Raw genomic sequence first — 24,708 nt, 5'->3', positions numbered from 1 at the left:
AAGGCTCCTTGAGGGTGATTCTTACCTCAAATTTTCTTGTAAAGGCACTCTTCTTGCCTCCCACCTCATGGCCTCATCTCATCCAGCCCCCAACGTAGTATTTTCTTGTGCTCAGTATAGGTCTTAGAGGCAAGTCAAGGGCTGTCCTTATAGTGCTTTTCCCCATAGTAGTTATTTATGCATATTTTGTCTTTAAGTCAAAAAATTTTTAAAGAGGTTGACTCTTTAATAAAAATACAAGAAATTACTTTTCAGTAATGGCCTGAACTTCTAAGTTTTCCCAAAAGTGATGATAGGAATTTTGTCTATGCTACTGCTATCATTGGAACCTTTGTGTGATAATGTGCAAGATGAATGGTGGAGTATGGGATAACAAATTATTGTGAACATGGTGATTATTATACCCAAGGGTGGAACCCATGAACTTGGCGTTACCACAGTAATCATCTTTGTTTTCATAAATACTGACTTTGGTTCTTTAATATGTAAGTAGTGGCTATCATTGGAAGAATGTTAAGCAGATTGCTTAAATGGTTATTACTTAGAAGCATTAAATCTTCCTGAACACTGATCTAACATGGCTGTTGTGTAGCTTCATTGTTTGTAAATAGTTCTTGTATTTCCAATTTTATAAGTTCTTTAAAAGGTAGAGACTGGGCAGCCTGGGTGGCTCAGCGGTTTGGCACCTGCCTTCAGCCCAGGGCGTGATCCTGGAGACCCGGGATCGGGATCGAGTCCCACGTCTGGCTCCTTACAGGGAGCCTGCTTCTCCCTCTGCCTGTGTTTCTGCCTCTCTCTCTGTTTCTCATGGATAAGTAAATAAAATATTTTAAAAATAAAATAAAAGGTAGAGACTATTTTTTTATACTTCCCTATCATTTCTGTATGCTTTTGTGTTTGATACCTTGGTTTCCTGTTCTTCACAGCCTATGATTAGTCATTTCACTTTGAAATGAGTAAGATGTAGCAAGGGAAGCAAGAAGCAAATATTTAGCAGTCTGTTTAGACTTCTAGGCCAGTGTCTCAGCCTTTTCTTTCTTTTTTTCTTTCCTTTTTTTTTTTTAAGATTTTATTTATTTATTCACGAGAGACCTAGAGAGAGAGGAAGAGACACAGGCAGAGGGAGAAGCAGGCTCCATGCAAGGAGCCCGATGTGGGACTCGATCCCAGGTCTCCAGGATCACACCCTGGGCTGCAGGCGGCGCTAAACCGCTGCGCCACCTGGGCTGCCCTCGGCCTTTTCATAATTTACTTTTTTTTTTTTTTTTTTTTTTTAAGATTTTATTTATTCATGAGAGAGAGGCATAGGCAGAGGAAGAAGCAGACTCCTCTTAGGGAGCCCGATGCGGGACTAGATCCCTGGACTGGGATCACGCCCTGAGCCACAGGCAGACACTCAACCACTGAGCCACCCAGGCGTCCCTCATGATTTACTTCTAACAGTCAACTGTCAAAAAGAGCCTGTGTGCTGTAATGATCAAAGCAAAGATCTTTCTCAAGATGACCTGGAGGCTGGGTCCCACAAAAGGAATGGTCAAACTCCTTAACGTTTAGTCATATACCTCCAGACCAGAACACTCAGTGGCATAAGCTATACCTTTTGGTTGCCTTTTAGATTTCTTGACTCTCTTATCCTTTGAGTCTGCTTAAGCTTTTAAGTGGAAAGAAGCATATTTCTAAGTGAGAAAAGGCCTGGATTCTCACACTTACCAGGTGTTCAGGAAGTTTTCAGGAGAAGTTCAGAGGATGGTGATCCAAAAAGAAAATTTTCTTCAAAGAACACACTATGGCAAAGAAATGTCTAACTTTGGTGAGGTTTTTGGTGTTTGTTTTTTTATGTCCTTGTATGCCCTTGGTCCGTTTTAAAGTGTCAACATGAGTGGAGACATTAGCAACTCCTAGTGTGTGACAGCCTCCCTGCCAACCTCTATGCTATTTTAGTGGTCTTAATAGTTGGCTGAGAGCCCACCTTAGTAATCCTCTTCTTGGGGAAAGGAGTGGTTAACAGTATGAAGACGTTACAGGTGCTGTATGTGAGCTGTTCTCTTTGGTCCTTGGCTGTGGTCCTCTCTACTATGAAGCAAAGAGCTAACTTTTTCAGTTCTTTGTATAATTTTGCAAATTGTTTTTGTCCCTAAAGCATGTGAAACTTTTAGGATCTAAAGCATAAGGTTAAAACCAAAGACAATTTTGAAAAATTTTTGAGTAGGGGCTTCATTGAAAATTGATCTTCAGTCCAGTAAATACAGTTTCCTCCTGGAATGGAACAGATAATTATTTTCTCAGTGGCTTTAATTTAAAGGCTAGGTAATGCTAGGTTCACACTGATTGTAGAGGAACTGATCCTTAGGAAACCTGTATTCCATATCATTCATTCTGGGGCATTTATTCCTTGAGTATAATGGAGAGTTGGGTTGGTACAGTTGAAATTTTTTTCTTCAGTTTGCCAAATACTGTATCAAGATCACCCTTTTGAAAAAGCAGCCATTTTGAAATCTATTCCTAGACCTCTAATTTTCAAGCATCTGGTAGATAAACTACTTTGTTTTCTGACCCATCCTTAAAGCTTAGTATGTCCTACACTTGAATGCAATCTTTCCTCTAGTAGGGGGCTCTGACATAAATAGAAATAAGGCCTGTTTCCCTAAGATTGTTGAAAGGGTAAAATGCTTGGTATTTAAGATCCTTTTTTCATTCTCCGTGACTTAGTTCTCATGTTCTTCTCTTACCTGAACTACTGCTGTAGTTCCTAATGTTATCTACTTCTCTGTTGTTTGTATTAGGAATTTCTACAATATGGGGTTGAGTGAGTGATAGCCCCACAAATTAAAATTTTGGGTAGCATAACGTGTATTTTAGGAGATAGAAAGCACTTAGAGTCTTAGAAGTCCTAGTCACAAATAGCATTAAGAGCCAATGCTCTGAATGATACATAACAGAGATACAGACCTAGGTTTATATATATAGATCGTTTTTACATCGCTTAAAATTTGAGGCCCTACAAAACAATGCTATATGTGAAAAGGTACAGATCTAGTTGCACATAAAAATATGGAGAAATAGTGGAAGCCAAATTTGGGCTAATCTGTTAGCTCCTGTGGGGGAAAGGGAATGGAATTTGGGGAGTATGTGAGCTATCTTCAATTATATCCACAAGTTTTGTTTTGTTGTTTAATATGAAGAAAGTGTAAAAATGCTAACTAACCTTTACTTAACTGACAGGCTGGGTACATAGACTCATGGGTACTTCTACGATATCACCTAATAATTTAAAAAATTAAAAGAATCTCTTCTAGTGTACTATTGCCAATACATCTTAAAAAATAATAAAAACCAAATATGATGTCTTATTCCTGCTTAAAAACTATCCATGGTTCAGGGTGCCTGGGTAGCTCAGTTGGTTGAGCATCTTCTCTTGGTTTCAGCTTAGGTCTTTATCTCATGGGTCCTTAGACTGAGCCCCAAATAGGGACTACCTGCTAAGTGTGGAGTCTGCTTGAATTCCCCACCCCCCCCGCACACGTACTCTCCCAAACGAGTGGGTAGATCTTCAATTAAAAAAAAAAAAAAAGGGATCCCTGGGTGGCGCAGCGGTTTGGCGCCTGCCTTTGGCCCAGGGCACGATCCTGGAGACCCGGGATCGAATCCCACATCGGGCTCCCGGTGCATGGAGCCTGCTTCTCCCTCTGCCTGTGTCTCTGCCTCTCTCTCTCTCTCTCTGTGACTATCATAAATAAATTTAAAAAAAAAATTAAAAAAAAAAAAAAAAACACTATCGGTGGTTGACATTGCCTTTGGGATACTCTTGGACATACTCAAAGCTCATGAAAGATCCAGTCGTGGTTAACGATTTCTGGCCACATGTGCTACTTCCTTACTTGTATACCCTGTTGTGTTTCTGGTATGCCAGACTATAAGCAAATGTTTATAGCCTGTATTTTACACTTTTTGAATGAGTTTCTGTTTGGAATGCTTAGCCCTCCATCAAGACCTAGCTCAGTTGTCACTGTTTTTAAACACAGGCAAGGTTAGTGGGTACCTTTTTAGGATTCACAAAGCATGTGAATGCTTTTATTTTAAGCATGTTAAGCTGCTAAAGTGTGGTTTGGTTTTTTTTGTTGTTTTTGCATTGTGCCTACTTTATTTTATATTGAGTCTTTTGGGGAATGCATTCATGTTTTATCTTGGTATATTCAAACCTAACATGCTTGATGCCAGAAATGCAGTCTTGTGAATGAATGTTTTGATGGTGAAACTTGAATAGCAGATATTACACTTTTCATTTTAGAAATGGATTTAAATTAACGTCTAGTTTCTGATTAGATTAAAAGTTGTTAGACAAGACACATGACTGCGCCTTCTAGCTTAATTTTAAGACTGCTTCATTTAGATTTCTTTCTTAAAATACATGACTTGAGCATTACATTGTGCTTTAGGTGGGATAAAGTCTATATGGGTGCCAGTAGTAGCTCTACTTAGAATGGGTCTCTTCACTCTTCCGTTTTTTTCCCCCCTTTGGATTTATTAGAAGGAAACTGGAGTGGTTAACGATCAAAGGAAATAGCTTTAGGAACCCCAGAGCAAGCTACAACCTCAGGGACTAAAATTGCATGTGTATATGCCAAGTCAGCCCTTATTATCTCTGCTGCCCAATGTGGTCTCTTTTTCTTTGGATTCACCATGTAATTTCAAGGCACATGCCTGCCAACAGCTCTTGGTCACATCTTTACAGCTTCTGATTTAGAGAAAGAAGTGTTCCAGCTTCAATTTGAAAAACCAGGCAGAGATGGGTGGACTTGATTAGGTCAGGTCCTGGTTTAGGGTTACTTTCCAACCCTTTGAGCTAATTACAGGCTGAAGGAACAAAATTCTGCGATTAGTCCTCTGTCTGAGTAATGGGTGATTAGCAGCCACCATTAACTAAACACTACAATCACATGTTTGGAGTAAGGGAAAGCATTTTCATGAAAGAGTAAGATGGTTTATTGAGTAGACAAAATGTCCTATATAGAAGTGTCTAGGATGACTTGTGACTATGCTCTCTCATATTTTTCCTCGCTAAGTCACTCTATAATCTCATTTGCTTATGCTACGAGCATAATAATGTCATGAGAATTACTTGTTATGTTAAAGGTGAATGCTGGTACATGATTCAGAAGACGTATTTTTTGTTTTTTAAAGATTTTACTTATTCATGAGAAAGAGAGGCAGAGGGAGAAGCAGGCTTCCTTTGGGGAGCTGGATGTGGGACTTAATCCTGGAACTCCGGGATCACGCCCTGAGCCAAAGGCAGATGCTCAACCGCTGAACCACCCAGACATCCCAAGACCTATTTTTGATCCTTAAAATAACTTGTCATTTTTTTTCAACGTTGCATTTAAAGTAGATTTTAGTACATAAGGTAATTGGCCTAATTTTAGATCTTTGATTATTACTTCAGAGGTGTCTTGTTCATGGAGAACTTGGAAAATAAGACATTTATAAATTATTTGAGACCAAGATCCTAAAATTATTGGGGGGAAGAGCTGAAATTAGACCTTCACTCTGGAGTAATAATGCCAGCACATAAAGGTTTTAATGATTTATAAATACTGTGCCTGAAAACTTTTCTTCTATAAGAAATCATTTCTTAGATTCTTCATAATTAAAACGTGTGATTTTCAAACAGGATATTATGTATTCTAGATCAACTTTAGAGATGCCTGCAGTTGTATTTATAATGAAGTTGTTTCAAGGTCACTTGGCTATTTTGTTAGATCAACCATCATTGGATTGGTTTTTATTTAAAAATAACGGCTAGATTTTTTTTTTTTTTCCCCTCGGGCATTTCAAACAAGTAACATAATTTGGGGTAGATCACTGTAAGAAACTAAGAGGTAAATATCTGGAAAAAGAGGGAGGGGATAGTTTGAAACAGGTAAGTTTTTAACCTTAAAATAGGCCTTTTTTTGAACCCTATGTTCCTGAAGGAAAGAGGGAATTAGACTGAATAAGTTAGCTTTTGGTATCGTTTCTTGGTTGGCCAGTTAAACAAAAGAATTTGTAAAAAAAAAAAAAAAAAAAAATTTTGTTGTATAAGCTTTGGGACATGGGAGATTCTCTGTTCATTTTAGTTACAATTCTTTTAGATTACCTGATTCTTACCTTCAGTAAAATTTTTATATCTTGAGATGGTTTCAAAGTAGATTTCCATCATAACAAAAGTGGCTGATTATGAGATGTAAATAAATATCATACGAAAACTCATCTGGTCTATCTATGACAAAGTAATTTGCTTGATAATGGCTAGTTGATTAATTCAAGTTGCAAGTACATTTCTTTTTTCTTTTTTCTTTTTTTTTTTTTTTTTACATTTCTATTTTCAAAGAAGTATAGTTTCCAAAAAATTACTGGTTCAAAATTATTTGATACACAGGTGTTCATTTCTGCTTTTATTTTTAAGCTAAAACCATACATAGTTTCTTTTAAGCAGTTGTTTTTAACTTTCAGTCAAGAGTTTCTGTAATTCCTACTGGTGAGGATCAACGGTGAATTGGAATAAATTTTCTCCCATTTTTTAAATATGTTGAACATTTGAAGGTATATATTTACAAAGACCAGCATAAATGATCTGATACTCCATTATCCTAAGGTTGTGAATCCTGTATCTCTGGATGCTTTGATAATCTTAAAAGCAGATATGGTATGAGTTTCAGATGCAAGTTAATAGGGTTTATCAGAACAATCCCCCCTCCACACCCCAGTTTTATTGAAATAAAATTGACCTGTAACATTTTTTGGCTTAGATACACCACATAATATTTTGATATATGTATTTTGTGAAATGATTACCACAGGACAGTTCTTCTGCATTGTTTGTTTCTTAATGGGATGAATCTAGATTGAGCATTCCTAAAACATTAGCTATTTCCTGAAGTGCATTTCAATCATATGGTAGAGGCAAGTTTTTGCTCTGGTTGTCTTCCTGCAGTATCTTGTATTTCCACCTTTTTCTTAGAAACCCACTATTACCTCATGGTTCTGTAAATCCCTATAGAGATTTATATATAGGCATATATATAGATGCAGTTACATCATCTTTAAAAACGTAAGGAAACAGTTCTTATTATATTATCCATATTATGTACAGGTCATGGAAGAGCTAAGAATATATTTGTAAATAAAAGGTAATATGTAATTTTGGAAACTGCCTGTTTTACTAAGAGCAAACATCAGGCACTTTCAGAGTTGTAATTTTACTGAGCATTGTATAAAAGACATGGTTGTGTTGCAGGAATAAGATCAAACCAAAAAGGATACTTACCTCACCCCATGAGAGATTTTTCAAGTGGAAAGTGAGGTCTGTGCATAGTGTGGTTCAGAAATAACAGGATTTAAGATAGTAAAAACAAGGGCCTCTGAGATGTCCAGAAAGTTCAGCAAACAACATGAATGTTGAAAATTGCCTTGTCTAAGCTCTTAGGCCATGAAAGTATCTGATAAAAGTTTTTTTGTTTTGGACAGCTTTTATTGGTATAACAAATTTTTATATCTATGCCTACTAATGTCCCAGGATCTGGACCATAGTTACTTAGGTTTTCTCTCTTTTATTAGAATGTATTGATGTGAACTCTGTATGTTCCTTAAAGGATGGAGTGAAAATAAACAGTTGACCCTCTGCTTGCTTGTGTTTTTTTTATTATGGTTACATAACCCATGATTTTCTGTTTTGATCTAGGAACTTAGTGATTTGGCCCGTGACCCTCCAGCACAATGTTCTGCAGGTCCAGTTGGGGATGATAGTAAGTAACTCTCAAGTTGATTTTAACAGCTAATTTCAAACAATCTTGTCCATTTTTAGATAACAGTTGTTTTGTTTGTTTCCTAGTGTTTCATTGGCAAGCCACAATTATGGGACCTGTAAGTATTAAGAATCAAAATTTTTTGCTTTTAATTAAAAATTCAGTATTGACCTAGTTGTATTTCACTTACGTGTCTTACATTTATTACATTGTAGTACCATTTTGGAATTGCCATGGTTGTACTGCTTTTGAAAGGCACAATAACTTAATGAATTAGTCATTTGTTAACATTTGCTGTGTGTCCCTGATTTCAGGTTCTAGAATATAACATTTCTGACCTATCAAAATGTTTTTTTCACTTTATACTAGTTTTCTTTTATAGTAATGTTGTAAAACATTGTCACAGAGCTTCTTTTATAGAGCCAATTAACTTACTAACTCTTCCATGGTGTTACTCAAAGATCTTATTCTTGTTGCTGCCGAAAATCTAAGTTTTTGTTGTATTACTTTGATACTTGATTCTCTATAGAACTTTAGTTTTTTGCAAAACTTGAATATTTTTAGGTAGAAAGTGATATTTTGAATACAGCAAAATTCCTTTCTATCCTGGGTAGATAAGAAACTGTATATGCTGGATAATTGAATATTCAGAATTATGGATACCATCTAAGAATTTCACAGAATTAGAACGCAGTAAAACAACCTGGGGTAAGACTGTATCTTGCACAATACTTAATGTTTTTTGATTTGGAAGGCACTTGAGGATTTCTATTCTAAATTATATGTATGTCTTAATCTGCCCCCTTCCCTTTTGGTGGTTTAATCTCAACATGTGTCAATAATGTACTTGGTGAGATAATGGTCAATAATGGATGTCTATCATTCTAAATGGAGAAATGATCTTGGAAAAGTTAGCCAGTTAATGAGTTGGATCAATAAGTATTTATTTCGTAGTTCAGATTTTGATAACTAATCTTTTTTTCTATCTTAGTGTGATTACCCCACTGTGTTGTCAGCCATTAAGGATAGATATGATCCCTCTCATTCTTTAGGGAACTTAAAAATCTACTGGGAAATACAGGCAATTAAAACAGTGATAAAGTGGGAAGTAAGTGATACATGAATGAAGCACTTAGTAGGAGAAATTTTATGGGAAATCATAGCAGGGATGAGTTAGAGTAATTATGAAATGTTAGGACCTAAAGGTAAGGAGATTGTGAATCCAGTTAAGTTAAACTTGGTGATGGTGGTAGAGTGGGGTGATATTTAGCTGTGGTAAATTTTATTTTGCTTTAAAAATGCTTCCTTTTATTATTGGGTAGCAAAATTGTTACTTCTTTTAAATGCACATAGTTAGTGTGGCTTTTACCCAGTTTGGTCCCCAGAACATTCTAAAAGTTGGCAGTCTTCACATAAAAACCTCTACCAGGCCTTCATTGCACTGCATTAATGGCTTGGGGTGGAGTAGCAACTACCTCCCTTTTTTATATGGAGTCTGTGTCTCATAGTATTCCTATCAACTTAATTTTGCCTACCTAGTTTCTGTAGGCACTTAGATTTATAGTTTTTAGAATTTTCTCATAGATTACCAATTTTCAAAGCAGAGTACTCAGTAAAATACCTTAGTATTTCTACCAAGTAAAAGCTCATCTTCGATCCAGAGGGTGCTTTCAAGATGGCCTTATTTATAAAAAATTAGTTGTCGGTGTTAAGCACTAAAGAGTTGGTAATCAAGATTTCTAATTGGGCATAATAAACCAACTCTTTGAAACCAGTGTGATGTTTTCCTGCTGGACTTTGAGACTTCACGGTTTTTTTGAACTGTCTTTTCAAAAGGTAAGGAATATACTTACAGTAAATGAAAGTGAAGTATAAGTAAGTAGTTTATGCTAGCAATTTTCCTGAGAATAAAAAGGAGATTGCTTATCCTGACCTTTTTGTAACTGTTTACTTAGTTTGCTTTTATTTTCAGAAAACATTTTTCACTTGTTTTATACCTATTTCAGATTATAGCTATTCCTTGTAAATTTTTTTAGCAACTGTGAATGACCGTTTTCTGCTTTTAAAAACAAATACTTGATTATCAGAACTACTTAAATATTCTGATTAACAAAAGCAAAAACTGTATTTAAGTAAGCACCTGTTTAGATGTGAACTTGCAAGTAGTTAACAATTACCCTTACTTATAGAGTCATCAATGAAATACCTCATATTCTTATTTTGGCTTTTGATCGCATTTTTATGATAAAATATCACAGTTCAATTAGATAAATAATTGCTTTATTTTGTTAGTAAGTGACATGCAGATAAATGAGCTAAAACATAGGGCCATTGGTGGTATAACAACACATATATTTGCACATTTGCTGAAAGAATAAATGGTTACAAACGTACTTTTGCTTTGGAGTACTTCTTCTAGGTCAGTAAAAGTGATTGGTAGTGCCACATAAGTAAAGGTTCCTGACTAAGAAATGGAGCATCTAATTTGTTTTAATACAGAGTTAACTATTGAATTTAGTGTACTGTAGTCTGGAAATATTCTTAATCATTAAGTTTATGAGGCAGAAATGCTTCTTTCTAATAACTATTTGAACTGACTTATTCTTTCTGAAGGTAGGATACTTTGGAAGCACAAATACTAAACTAAACCTTTGAAGGAATTGATAGCATTGCTGGTTATATGGTTTTTAAGCTTTGGTTTTTATGATTTTGTTTTTTTGTATTAAGGGCAGTTCCCATTAACGATGCAATTAGAAATTAACTCCTTACCTGATATTTATACACTTGATTTTTCTTCAGTTGGAGATGGAGCTAGCAGGAAAATATTTTGAAATTATTAGGAGAACCACACTGATACTATGATACAGCCATAGTAGAAAGTACCATTTTGAGGGTAATACAATGTAACCTTAGGCCTTGGTCTGAGCAGAATCAGCTGCAAAAACCATCTGAAGTCAACTAACTGGTTCATAGGTATTGTCTTATTGGTCCATAAGGGTTATTTTTTCAACTAATTTTAAATGTATTGTCAGTTCCTATAAAGGCTAATGATCCGTGAAAACTCTTCCCTTATTTTTTTTTTTTAATTTTTATTTATTTATGATAGTCACACAGAGAGAGAGAGAGAGACAGAGAGAGGCAGAGATACAGGCAGAGAGAGAAGCAGGCTCCGTGCACTGGGAGCCTGACGTGGGATCCGATCCCGGGTCTCCAGGATCGCACCCTGGGCCAAAGGCAGGCGGTAAACCGCTGCGCCACCCAGGGATCCCAAACTCTTCCCTTTTTAAGGAACTTTGTAGTCTAGAGGAAGAGGGAAATAAAAGTAAATAAGTTACAAGCATGTTGAATAGTATAACTGTGCACGGAAAGGTATAAAAGAAGGACAACAGGATTTTGAACTAAAGGAAAGGCAGTATTATCTTTTTTAAGGACATGTAAGCTTGAGATGGATCCTACAGTATAGGTAGGGTCCTAGAGATGAAGAAGATAAGGATGCAGATAAGAATATTTCAAGTTAGAAGAAAGAAATAATAGAAAAAAGAGGTGTGAAATATTTTAAGTGCAGTAAAGAGAACATATACAGGAGACGAGGTGGAAGATGAGACCAACTGTATTTAGTGGGAAAGAGATCATAAAGCACCTTGTGTCCTTAGGAGTTTGCAGTTTATCTTGAAAGCTGTACTAGATTTCAAGCAGGGGTGTAACTTGTATTTTATGACAATTTCAGCATTGGGGCAGGGGATAAATGAGAAGAGAAAGAGTGAAGGAAGGAATACCAGAAGTAAGACATTGCCGTAATTATAAACAAAAACTGGTAAGATCTTGAACGCAGAGTAGTGGCAGTGGGCATAAAGGAGAGGAAGGAAGCTAGCTAGTTCAAGAAACTTTAAGGGTCTTTAAGATTAATAACTACTTTGATTAATGAAGAGTTTGTGGTTTGTGTTTTGGACACAGGAAACATCCAGAAATAAATATTTATAGGCATTTGAATATATATGTCTTGGAACTAATAACTATACTAAAGAAAAATTAAAGAGTTGCCAAAATAAGTATGGGTCAGGAGATAAAAGCAGAAGATGGATCTGGGCAACTTAATGGTTGCCCTGGGGGAGGAGTACAGACACTGAGAAGGAGTGACTTTGGATTGATGGGAGTTAAAACCAGGGTGTAGAAGGTTTCTAAAGAAGAGATCTAATAAAATTCTGGATTTCTAAGATTTGGGTCAACTGACTGATCAAAGTATTCCTTTTTGCTTTATTTTGTTTGCTTTCAATTTTTTTTTTTTTTTTAAGATTTTTTATTTATTCAGGAGAGGCAGAGAGACACAGATGGAGAAGCAAGCTCCACGTAGGGAGCCCGACGTGGAACTTGATCCTGGGTCTGCAGGATCATGCCCTGGGCCGAAGGCAGTGCTAAATCACTGAGCCACCAGAGTTCTGCTTTCAATTTATAGTAAATTTGATACAGAGCCTCAATTTTTAGATATAATAGTTCGGTTACCTCAGGATTTTGTGATTTTTACCAGCTTTTCCTCTGAGTTGAAAGAATGTAGGGTTGAATTGTTCCTTCTGTATGTTCTTTTTTTGAACAAATGAAATTTGGCAAGACAACTGGGTGGCTCAGCGGTTGACCACTTGCCTTCGGTCCAGGGCGTGATCCTGGAGTCCTAGGATTGAGTCCCACATTAGGCTCCCTGCATGGAGTGGAGCCTGCTTTCTCCCTCTCTCTCTCTCTCTCTCTCATGAATGAATAAATAAATAAAATCTTTAAAAAAAAAAAAAAAAGGAAATTTGACTTTCCCTAAATCTTAGCATTAGGGGCCTGGTGCTTGGGTGGCTTAGTCCTATGCACATGCCTTCAGCTCAAGTCATGATCCCAGAATCCTGGGATCGAACCCCACGTTGGGCTCCATGTTCAATGAGAATTCTGCTTCTCTTCCTGCCTGTGCTCTCTTGCTCTGTCAAATGAATAAATCTTTAAAAAAAAATAAAAACTAAATCTTACCATTAGATTGCCTTTATTCAGAAGCCGTCCAATACAGCACTTGCGATTATATGAAACTTGGAATGTAAACTTAGAACTTCATGATTTGGTTTTATAAAAACTTTCACTATTTAAAATTACCCTAAACTTGTTTATTGTACATTGTACATTTTCCATATTAGTTTATTTTGTAAAAGCATATGCCATTTGAAGCATCTATTGCTAGTCAATGTAGCTGTTAACAAAGATAATGCTAATCTAATAAATTTAGATCATATTCTGTGCTTTGTTTTTTTCTGTACTTTTAATATCCTACTTTTCAGTGTTGTTTTTTGAATTAAAGTTTTTAGACAATAGGAAAAGAAAGAGCTTTGGAGTAAAAAGGACTCAGATTATACTAGTTGAATGTTTCTTTGAACTTTATCAGTAAATTGACATTTTTCCTTCAAGTTGCAGGTATCTCCTGTTCATTTTTCTTACTTGCAACATTTTATTTCATGTCTCTTTACCAGAATGTTAATTATCCCATCAAGATAAATTGTTCTCTATATCCTTTATATGTGCCTGGTCTATAGAATGAAGTTAGATTAATTCAAGTGTTATTAAACTATTTTACAAAGGGCTGGGAATTAAATGAGCTATATTTTAAAGTTTCAGATCTGAAAACATTTTTACTTGGCTGATACCAGAATGGGCATTGTAAAAGGCTCATGTTAGCACTACACACATACTCTCTTGAATGTAGAGAAATGGATGTTGGTAATAACTCAGTTACTATACATTTTCAAAGACCTTGTCAGGTGGCTTCTTTGCATATCCATAGGCAGTTTTCATATTTTCTTCAACTTTAAGGTGAAAGTTTTTGACAAGGTCACTGTCCTTTGTCATCACTCTCTAATCCATGTTGACCAGTGATCTTTATAAGACCTGGATTTGGGGGCACTTGGGTGGCTTAGTTGGTTAAGCATCTGCCTTGGACTCAGTTCATGATCCCAGGGTTCTGTGACTGAGCCCTGCAACGGGCTCCCTGCTTGGCAGGGAGTCTGCTTCTCCCTCTCCCTCTCCTTCTGCCCCTTCCTCCTCTGTGTGCTGTCTCTTTCTCTCAAACTCTTTTTTAAAAAAATGTTTTTAAAAGCCCTGGTTTCAATCTTGGTTCTGTCTTCTACCACCTAAGTTTTTCCTTCAAGTCCCATTTTTATTTATAGGTAAAATGGGAACACAATTCTGTCTTTTTCCTGGTAAAATGTAAGATTCTAGCAAGTAGTGTTTTCCAAATGCTACTTCATACTAACTTTGTGTGATATTTAAGAGAGTTCTTCATACTCCAATTATAATCAACAAAGGAGGAAGAGTGGTGCTATAGCCTGAAAATTTCTATTTTTCTGTTGAAGTGGAAGAGAAAATGTTATATGTTGTTTTCCAGATCTAGTAATCCTGTGTATTGATTTGTTGTGGAAAATTCAGTATGCTTTTGAAGAAAAATATTCCATGGTTTCGGGGGTCCCTTGGGGGACACAGTTAAGCATCCAAATCTTGGTTTCAGTTCAGGTTGTGACCTCAGGGACCTGGAATTGAACCCGAAGTCAGGTTCCGTGTTCAGCAGAGTCTGTTTAAGACTCTCCCTCTGTCCTTCCCTCCTGTTCTCTCTCTCTCAGATCTTTAAAAAAAAAAAAAAAAATCATGGTTTTAATCTTTTTTTTTTTTTAATTTTTTTTTTTTTTTTTTTTAATTAATGATAATCACAGAGAGAGAGGCAGAGACACAGGCAGAGGGAGAAGCAGGCTCCATGCACCGGGAGCCAGACGTGGGACTCGATCCCGGGTCTCCAGGATCGCGCCCTGGGCCAAAGGCAGGCGTCAAACCGCTGCGCCACCCAGGGATCCCAAAATCATGGTTTTAAATGAGAATTTTGAGAAGTTCCTGGCTGATTGGGTTGGAAAAGCTTGTGACTCAATTTTAGAATCAGGAATTTGAGTCCCATGTTGTGTGTAGACAATATTTAAAAAATAAACTTTCAAAAACTGAGAATTTTTGATGAGCTATTTGGGAATTAAACTTTTGTTAAAAACCTGTTTTGTTTCTGTTTTGCTTCTCCTGTGAAGATAGTTAAAGGTTAACCTGCAATAGCTAACATTTTGGTTTGCCAAAGTGATCATCAGAGTGGTGTGTTTTAAGTACAAAGCCCATATATGTGTATGTGGTTATCATCAGAAGAAATAAATATAAGACCTTATTTTAAAATTCAAGTTTGATATGCCATATATAGACGTTATTACAAAGTATACTTTCCTCTGTGAAAATCAAGATCTAGAACACTTGAGTTTCTGGTTAATTTTTCAATTCTTTGATGACTTACATAAAATTGGATCTAAGTAAAAGTAAGGGTTCATTGTTCTATAGTAAATTTTGATTGTGTAGTTTAGTAATACGAACTGAACTGTGGAATAATTTATACTCTTTATTGCAGTATAAACAGGTAATTTTGGTTCATGTTCGAGAAATGCTTAGGAAATAGAAATGTTACATGGGTTATTTCGCAGTGATATTTTAAATATCAGAGTTAAGCAAATTTTTCTTTTCACAGAATGACAGCCCATATCAAGGCGGTGTATTCTTTTTGACAATTCATTTTCCTACAGACTACCCCTTCAAACCACCTAAGGCAAGTATTCACCAAAATCCATTAGTATAGATGTGTGCTTTATTTCAAAGGAGTATAGTTAGAAATCAAGGTTCTACATAATTAATGCTAAATTGGGGTATCTGTAGTGAATAAGAATAATTAAGTTAAAAATATGTGTATTGAGTCACCAATACAGAATGCTGACTTTTAACCTCTAGTTAAGAGAGCAGTTAGACCTGGATTTGAACTTTGTAAATCCAGATAAGAACAGACTTATCCCTCATTGATGCAAGGTTGTGATACATTATGTGGGGAAAAAAAAAAAGTTTTTCCTGTTATGCTCATATAGATTTTTCTTAACCTTTGCAATAGTAGGCTTCAGGTATTTAGTTACGTGTGTATTTGCCAATATTGCTGCAGTCTATGCTGTTTGTTGGGGTTTAGATGGGTTATTTTTCAGGGGTTTATGTTTGCATATATAACAATAAATGTAACAAAACTTAGAGTTTAATGCATGGAGGGGACTGGTTTACAGTTATTAAAAGCATATGGTCCTTGACTGTCCAGAGCAATTAACAAATCCAACCTATATGAATAACAACAGAAAAACAACATTGGGGCAGCTCCAGTGGCCCAGGGATTTAGCGCTGCCTTCGGCCCAGGGCATGATCCTGGAGACCCATTCCCACGTGTTGGGCTCCCTGCATGGAGCCTGCTTCTCCCTCTGCCTGTGTCTCTGCTTCTCATTCTTTCTGTGTCTGTCATGAATGAATGAATGAATGAATCAATCAATCAATCAATCTTTTTTAAAAAAAGAAAAACATTGGCACTTCAGCCATTTTTGCAGTCCTGTTATAGGTGCAGTATAACGGCTACTTTAAGTGAAACACTTTTGGTGATCATTCACATTTGTATTTTATGTACAGTGGAAATGCAGACTAACACACATAACTTTGTAACTTGATACCCTAAATACGTTGATCTGTAATTTTGGTTTACATTCTGAAGTTCCTTTATTTTTTAATGTTGACTACCTTTCATGGTGTTCTTTTTGACATTTTTACATGGTAAAGCCAAAGTTAACCTTCAGAATATCCCACCATATCATGATAATAAAATTTTTGCTTCAAAGTTATATTTTCTATTTTAATTAAAGGGAGCCCCTGAAATATCTTGATCAGAATATACAAACCACTTTCTGTAATTTTTAGTCTTTTTGTGTACAAATAGGTTTCAGCCTTTTGATTTTGTGTTTGTGTGACAGTATTTTAAGCCTTGCTTTAAAAGTCTTCTATTTCAGATTAGGATGCTTTTATTTTTACTTTGGAAAAATACCTAAAAGCTTTTTTTTTTTTTTTTTTTTTTTTAATTTATTTTAGGTTGCATTTACAACAAGAATTTATCATCCAAATATTAACAGTAATGGCAGCATTTGTCTCGATATTCTAAGATCACAGTGGTCTCCTGCTTTAACTATTTCTAAAGGTAAAATACTTTTAGAGAAAGTCTTGAGCTGCTCTCATTTTTTAATGGAGTTTTATTTTGGGGCCTACTTAACCTCCATATACCAACATTTTGGTAAGAGGTAGAGAAGAAAAAAATTATTTTTGCTCTTTCAGCCATATTGATTAAAGATGGGGGAAACATTAAAATTCAAAATGGGATATAGGCATTATTTGCAAATAATAAAGTTTCTTGAATAGATTTCAGTAGTAGTTTCCAATCCTAGGCCACTCACATCTCACTGGCTGCGTTTTATAAAATGGTATATGCAAAGTTAATAGAGCTTTTAAATCTTGGTTTCCATTCTAGGAATATTCTGATTTTGCTTTCTTGTGTGTTTATTACAGTATTTTTTAATAAGGGCCTGTTATGTGACAACTCTAATAGGTTGTCCAGTCTCCACATGAATATCCCAGATAGAATATCCCAGATAGAGTTCTTTCTCCGGTTTGAAGGACTATGGTGGTGTTACTTTTTCCCCACCCCACCCCCCAAAAATAATCCCCTACCACAAAACTGCATAGTTGAAGGAAGTCTGCCTTCCCGTAAATTTTGATTTTTGTTGTTGACTTAGCATTCAAACAAAAAAATGAGTTTTTTTTAATGTTGCTAAAAAAACAACAACAAAAAAAAACAGACTAGTGTTTCACATATTTGTAAAACGAATCTGAAGTCTTCTGGAGAAGAAAAATCCGTTTTGGTGTATGGTGCTGTAATTTCAAGCGTGACATAATTTTAGATATTTTTCACCTTCTTGGGATACATTCTATTTCCCTTGCAACTCAAGCTCTCTTAACACCAGATACATTACAGATACTCTACAAATACAGGATCAAGAATATCTTAATACTAGATTCCAAGTTTATGATTGTTGGGAATACAGCTCAGCACTAGGTTTCTGTTAAATATGGGTTGCATTTTATATGTGTGCCCTCCTGCCTTTGGGTTTAAAATTATATTTGCTGTAATATATTATGTTACTACTATTTTATATGGTACTGTTATCTTTGAAGATTTTCATGACCAGTCTTTGTTAACACTTTTGCAGTGTGTGGCACATAACAGGCATACAAAATGAATTAGATACATGCTCTGGAATGCTTGGTATCTTCCAAGTTTATATATTAAACAGGTCAGACTAAGAACTAGAGTTGAGAAGGCTCAATTAGTAATAGAGATGGATCTCAGCATTCATTTAACTAATACTGTTATTTTATAAATTCAAGGAGACAAAACAGTGGAGCAGTTGGAATTTTTGTGTAACTCTGGAGAGCAGGGCAGAGAATGAATTTTTAAATACATCTTTATTTAAGTAATTGCTACTCCCAACATGGGATTTGCACACACAACTCCCAAGATCAGTAGTCATAGCCAAGCTCCCTGAGAGTGGATTTTTCATCAGGCCTAACATCTGAAAATAATATTGCATTAATGTTGCCTGCATATTCTTTGCTAGATTTTTCCTCCTCTCAAAGTACCAAGAAACTCCAGTTACTTAAATTCTAATACCACTTTTTAAAAAGGATAAACTAATAGAGCATCATTTGAAAATGTCAGAACTCCTGAGTTTGTTTTTTATAGGTGGTCAGTACTAGATCCAACAAAGCTCTATTTCTAGCATTCCTTACTTATCAGGAGTTTGTCTTCTGTGAGCAAATCTCTACAGAGCTTTGTCCCATTGACATTAAGTTATAAACTAATAAAAAATCTTTTGAGGGTTGAGGCTTTTAATAGATGTTTTTAGATACATTTTTATTTATCTAAATGCCCAATGCTGGGTAACAGGCTTTTATTTTATTTATTTATTTATATTTTTTTTTTGCAGTTCTTTTATCCATTTGTTCACTGCTATGTGATCCAAACCCAGATGACCCCCTAGTGCCAGAGATTGCACGGATCTATAAAACAGACAGAGATAAGTAAGTATGTAGTAGTTTAAGGAACATAAAGAGTGTGGTTTTTCTTAATGAGCTAGGCTTACACTCTGTTGTAAGTTGTGGCAATGCCAAGAAGATTTGAGGATTTATTTCTGGTAAGATAATAGTTAAGATGTACAGAAAGATACTTTTTGAAATGGGATTTTTAAAAAAATAAGTTTTCGTTTATGTGACAGTGAATAGCCCCTCTAAAATTTTATTTTTCTAACATGTTCAGGGCTTTGTCACTTACAAGTTTTTGGGAAGAAAGCAAAGTTTTCTTTACTCCAGTTATGTTTGTGAAATAAATACTGGTACTGCTATAAAAATTTGGTCTAAATTTCTCAAATATTTGAATTATCTTTATGTACGACTTCAACCATTATAACTTTGTTGTATGTTATAATTAATGCTAAGTGTACTTGTTCAATTAGGTACAATAGGTTAGCAAGAGAGTGGACAGAGAAATACGCTATGTTGTAGGGTAAGAGGATCTGCACTCTATGGTGCGCTTATTCATGGTACTGCCAGCACTTGAGTGCTGCATGCTTTAAGGCACTGTATTAACTAACAAAAAGGTAACATGGGACAGTTTTTTGAAAACTGTACATTTAACTGCTTGATCTCTGTTTAGCGTGAAAGTATACCAAGTAGTCATTATTGCTCTTGAGTATTTTTGCATGGCAAAACAGTTAAATATAGCACTAGTAAGAAATTAAAGTTTAATAAGTAGTATCTTTCTCAAATTACAATGGTATTACATTTTAAATTTGTTATGTTTTAACCTTTATACCAGTACTATATGGAATGTGATTTAGTTCAGATTTGGCCAAGAAATAATAATGTAAGGGAAAAACACATTTAATAAAGCCTCTCAGCATCTAAACTAAATGTTGATTACTGACAAGCATGCATTAATACCAGCTATATTTTGTGGCTCTCTGTATGCTAAATGAAACCTTTGTTTTAAAGTGCTGGCTTTTTGAGAGGGTGTCCTTAAATGAGGTAACCATGAATGGTAGAGAGAACTGTATGCCAAAGTTTAGAAATGTGGTCGAACCATGGTTGGTTCTTGGTTTGAAATGAAGCTAGTTAATGTTTTAGAAAGTTTAAACTGGAAATACAAATCTAAAAGTTCTCTTCCGCTGCCCTTTGATGTATATTCATTTCTTAAAGTTATCACTATATTTTTTGTTTGGTAAGTAGCCTATGTCATGGATATAATACAGGAAGAAAATGATAGTCTTTCTCAATATTAGTGATGTTCCTCAGTAATAAATAACCTTGCTTATGTGTGAATTATCTGTTGATCTTTCTAAACAGATGCCCCCATGTTATACTCCTAGTAGAGATTCCCGTTCATCAGGTCTCAAGTGAGGCTTGTTCCAGTAACCACCCTTTCTAAAAGTAACACATAAGTGTTATAATTAACACATACATACCAGTCACACCCACATCCCTCTTGAAATTTCCTTTTTTTCATCCTCCCCAGTGTCTAATCTTCTACCTGTGCTTAAATCTCAGAGGTATTTCCTGGTATTACGCAAGGCTAGTAATTTCTCAAGGTCTAGGATTCAGATTAAATTGTTTAGTTCCAGCTTTGGTGGAAATTTCTATAGGTTACAGAATGTGTGTGCTATTCTGACATAAATCCATGATGAACTGTAAAATAATTTTTTTAATGTTAAAATTTGTTAGAATGATACTAATTAGAGAATCTCTAATAGAACATTTAACTCGGTAGGGGAGAGAAAGGATCTAATTTTTGTTAGTCTCCCCAATCTCAGTGCCACTTGATTGTGTTTATTAATACTTAAACTTTCAGTGTATTAGAACATTGCATTGGAAGCATTAAGATTTCCATTTCCCACATTGCTTTGAATACCAATGCTTTTTCTCCCTGTTGGCTTAATTCTAATCATAACCATGAGAGATGACTCCATGATGAGTCTGGAGGTAAAATTGAAATATTTTTAAGTATTAAGAATTCTTTGACTTTTTAAATAACATCTTCTTTATTTACAGGTACAACAGAATATCTCGGGAATGGACTCAGAAGTATGCCATGTGATGCTACCTTAAAGTCAGAATAACCTGCATTATAGCTGGAATAAACTTTAAATTACTGTTCCTTTTTTGATTTTCTTATCCGGCTGCTCCCCTATCAGACCTCATCTTTTTTAATTTTATTTTTTGTTTACCTCCCTCCATTCATTCACATGCTCATCTGAGAAGACTTAAGTTCTTCCAGCTTTGGACAATAACTGCTTTTAGAAACTGTAAAGTAGTTACAAGAGAACAGTTGCCCAAGATTCAGAATTTTTTTAAAAATGGAGCATGTGTATTATGTGGCCAATGTCTTCACTCTAACTTGGTTATGAGACTAAAACCATTCCTCACTGCTCTAACATGCTGAAGAAATCATCTGAGGGGGAGGGAGATGGATGCTCAGTTGTCACATCAAAGGAAGCAGCATTATTCTAGCATCCAGATTTTTTTTTTTTTTAAGCCTTCCACTGTTAGAGATTTGAGGTTACATGATATACTTTATGCTCATAACTGATGTGGCTGGAGAATTGGTATTGAATTTATAGCATCAGCAGAACAGAAAATGTGATGTATTTTATGCATGTCAATAAAGGAATGACCTGTTCTTGTTCTACAGAGAATGGAAATTGGAAGTCAAACACCCTTTGTATTCCAAAATAGGGTCTCAAACATTTTGTAATTCTCATTTAAATTGTTAGGAGGCTTGGAGCTATTAGTTAATCTATCTTCCAATACACTGTTTAATATAGCACTGAATAAATGATGCAAAGTTGTCAATGGATGAGTGATCAACTAATAGCTCTGCTAGTAATTGATTTATTTTTCTTCAATAAAGTTGCATAAACCAATGAGTTAGCTGCCTGAATTAATCAGTATGGGAAACAATCTTTTGTAAATGCAAAGCTGTTTTTGTATATACTGTTGGGATTTGCTTCATTGTTTGACATCAAATGATGATGTAAAGTTCAAAAGAGTGAATATTTTGCCATGTTCAGTTAAAAGTGCACAGTCTGTTACAGGTTGACACATTGATTGACCTGATTTATGCAGAATTAATAAGCTATTCGGATAGTGTAGCTTTTAGTATGCTGCACATGATACTGCAGCCCTGGAGTTCATAGATGGACTTGGGACCCAGCAGCTTTGAAACATGTATATGGAGTTTAAGAAATTTATTTACCAGGTGCAACCCCCCATCTTATTAAATTCTTTCTTCACCTTGTACACTTGACAGCTGAGAAAACCATAACATGGGAGTAATAATGAGTCAAAATTCAAAAAATAAAGTACTGTTTTGGTGTGGGAGTTGTCATGAGGCTGTGTTGAAGTGACTTACCTATGTGGGATATTGAATATCCATTGAAATGGATTTGTTCAGCCATTTACATTAATGAGCATTTAAATGCAACAGATATCATTTCAGGTTACTTAACATGAATGAATAAAAGTTAATGCTATTGGATTATTTTTTGTTTGATAAGTGCTATCTGTGCCACTAATTTAACTTCTGTAGTAACAAGGGCATTATCATTCTTCACCCTTCCTGATCCTGTTAGTTTTACTTCTTTTTTTTCTAGTTCTTTTGATTTGTCCATTGCTTTCTTAAAATCTTGTATTTGATTTCTAGCACATCTGTGACTTTTCTCCACTTACACATTTTGCACTGCTTATTACACTTAACGTGCAATCTTACTCCTTGTCTGCACACAGATGTGGAAAGCTAGATATAAAATAAATGTTAAAGCTTGATTTTTTTTTTATAAACATTTTAATACGTAGTTCGGACATGGTTTATTGACTTAAGGTTTTTCTCTAAACTGCAAGTGAAATGCATGCCTTCCGAAGATGTTCTGACTTTGTTAATTCTGTAATTTAAGCATTTCATTGAGAAATATCAACCCAGCTATACAATTTTCCAATGAGTGAATTTTTTTCATTTCCTCTTTTACTTAAAAAACTACTCTTTAAAGGTAGACATCATACTGTTAAAGCTATTTTGGATTCAAATTACAAATGAGAAATTAGTAATCTTAAGGTAAGAAATACTGTTCTTTTGCTTTATTTTCAAAATAATTACTTCTGATTCTATACTCAAAATAATAGCTTTAGTAGGCCTATCTTTGAAAGCCAGCCGTGAATAAACAGTTTGTCAGCTTCTGAATTCCTAATTGACTTTCAAGTTGATTTTTTTTTTTTTTAGCCATAGACAACTTTTAAGTCATCTCTATGAATACTTAAACCATTGATTGTCATAATAATTACTAGATGTGTCCAGTCTCTGTATCTTTGATTTGATGCTTTCTACATTTCTTATGTCACTTAAGGGAATAAGCCATAAAGGCTTCTCCAGGTTTAAGAGAACAGTAAAGTACCTGGAAAACCAACATTTTTGAATGTATGGACACTGGACTTGAGATCATCTCCAATGAAACCTTCAAAAGAATCCAAGAATTTGCCCTTTCCCCCCATATATACATTACTAGTGCCATGTGTAGGGCTGGATGCATATTAAAAGATTAAAAATTGATTTTGGTTCTTAAATATATCTTTTAATGCATAAAGTCATTTTTAATACTGAGTTTCGATCTAAGAATTATAGTCCAGCTGACCTGTTAATAGTACATTATATTTTAACTAATTTTTCCTGGGCAAGTTTGCAATGTGATACTAGATTTTTTTTAAAAGCTTGTTAGTTTGCTTTCTTGTGTGGGTGTACTCACAATTTTTTAAAGTATGAACCACAGCTAACTAGTGGTCTCAGGGGTAGTGAAACACTCACTTTTATTTTTTAATGGCTTAGTTAAGATATGCTTCAGTTACTGATCATGCTGTGTTAGTGATTTTGGAGGTGACTCAAATTAGCCGTGTTTTGTGTTGGCATAACAAAACTGTTAAAATGATTGTTGATTACACTTTTAAGTGAATTTGTCTTTTATGAGGAAACCAGTACAAGTCACTAAATATTGTCTTAATAGTGACATCTGCATAACACTTGTAATAGCTAAGGTTAATTGAGCTTAAAGGAATTGTTACCATTAAAGTCTGTGTTTAAAGACACTTTGGTCTCAGTAATTCCAGCTAACATGAAATCCACACTTAATACTGTGTGTGAGTTCTATTTTGAACTTCTTAAAATAGTAGTTATAAAACAGTGGTCTATAAAGAAGACTGGTTCTCAAAGTGTGGTTCCAAGACTAGTTAATAATCCTTATCATTTGGGAAGTTCTTTAACATGGAAAATACCAAACCACACTCCAGGTCTACTGATAAACTTGAGAAACCCAGCAGTCTCCTTTTAAAAGCCATCTAAATGATTCTGAAGTCTGCTCCTAGATCTAATAGCCCACAGCAGCAGTTCTTGGGCCCAAAAGCTATTTGACACCTCTTGCTGTTTCATAGGAATAAGGGAACCTCCGTTGGATGCCCAAATAAAATTTATAGCACTTTGAATTACAAATAAGTTGTTTTACACATTTACTTAACTAATTTGATTGTCTAGCGAGGACCTTCAAATTTATAACAAGGACTTAACTGTGTATGTATAATTCAACCAATGGCCAAGTAGTATTTAAAGGGTTACCAGGTACAAAAGTCTGCTAAAGTGTTGGTTAGATAGCTAAGCAAGGATTTGAACACTGGTCTCATTCTTTGGCCTTAGAAAATTGTTTAGGTGGGTTTTTTGTGTTTTTTTGTTTGTTTTTATAGTGAAAAGGTAAGTTTTCATAATGAGGGTGTTTGCAGTGTTCACTGGATTTAGCATATAATAAACATCTGAAAGTAGCTATTAAAGTTTTCAACACTCCCAAAGTAATACAAAAATTGTGATTTGGAAACAGGATTTAAGAATGACCAC

General features: G+C 35.1%; 1 protein-coding gene across 9 annotated transcripts in view; it reads left to right on the top strand.

Annotated features, from left to right (window-relative positions):
* UBE2D3 (ubiquitin conjugating enzyme E2 D3) overlaps positions 1-22,317 on the top strand; it is a 31,231-nt gene extending 8,914 nt beyond the window's left edge. For 8 of the 9 annotated variants that reach the window (XM_077882171.1, XM_077882165.1, XM_077882169.1 and 5 more), the window contains 7 exons: positions 7,718-7,781; positions 7,868-7,899; positions 15,349-15,426; positions 16,767-16,872; positions 18,716-18,809; positions 19,241-19,290; positions 20,832-22,317. In XM_077882171.1, coding sequence (XP_077738297.1) covers position 7,781; positions 7,868-7,899; positions 15,349-15,426; positions 16,767-16,872; positions 18,716-18,809; positions 19,241-19,289 — 360 coding nt within the window. In that variant the 5' untranslated portion in view covers positions 7,718-7,780 and the 3' untranslated portion in view covers position 19,290; positions 20,832-22,317. The remainder of the gene's footprint in view (positions 1-7,717; positions 7,782-7,867; positions 7,900-15,348; positions 15,427-16,766; positions 16,873-18,715; positions 18,810-19,240; positions 19,291-20,831) is intronic. The other variant, XM_077882170.1, reaches the window with a different exon arrangement.
* Positions 22,318-24,708: the final 2,391 nt, after the last annotated feature.

This window comes from Canis aureus, chromosome 33 (genome assembly GCF_053574225.1).
Source record: "Canis aureus isolate CA01 chromosome 33, VMU_Caureus_v.1.0, whole genome shotgun sequence".
Classification (NCBI taxonomy): Eukaryota; Metazoa; Chordata; class Mammalia; order Carnivora; family Canidae; genus Canis; species Canis aureus.
The sequence above is the reverse complement of the archived record's forward strand: the minus strand, read 5'-3'. Positions and strand labels throughout refer to the sequence as shown.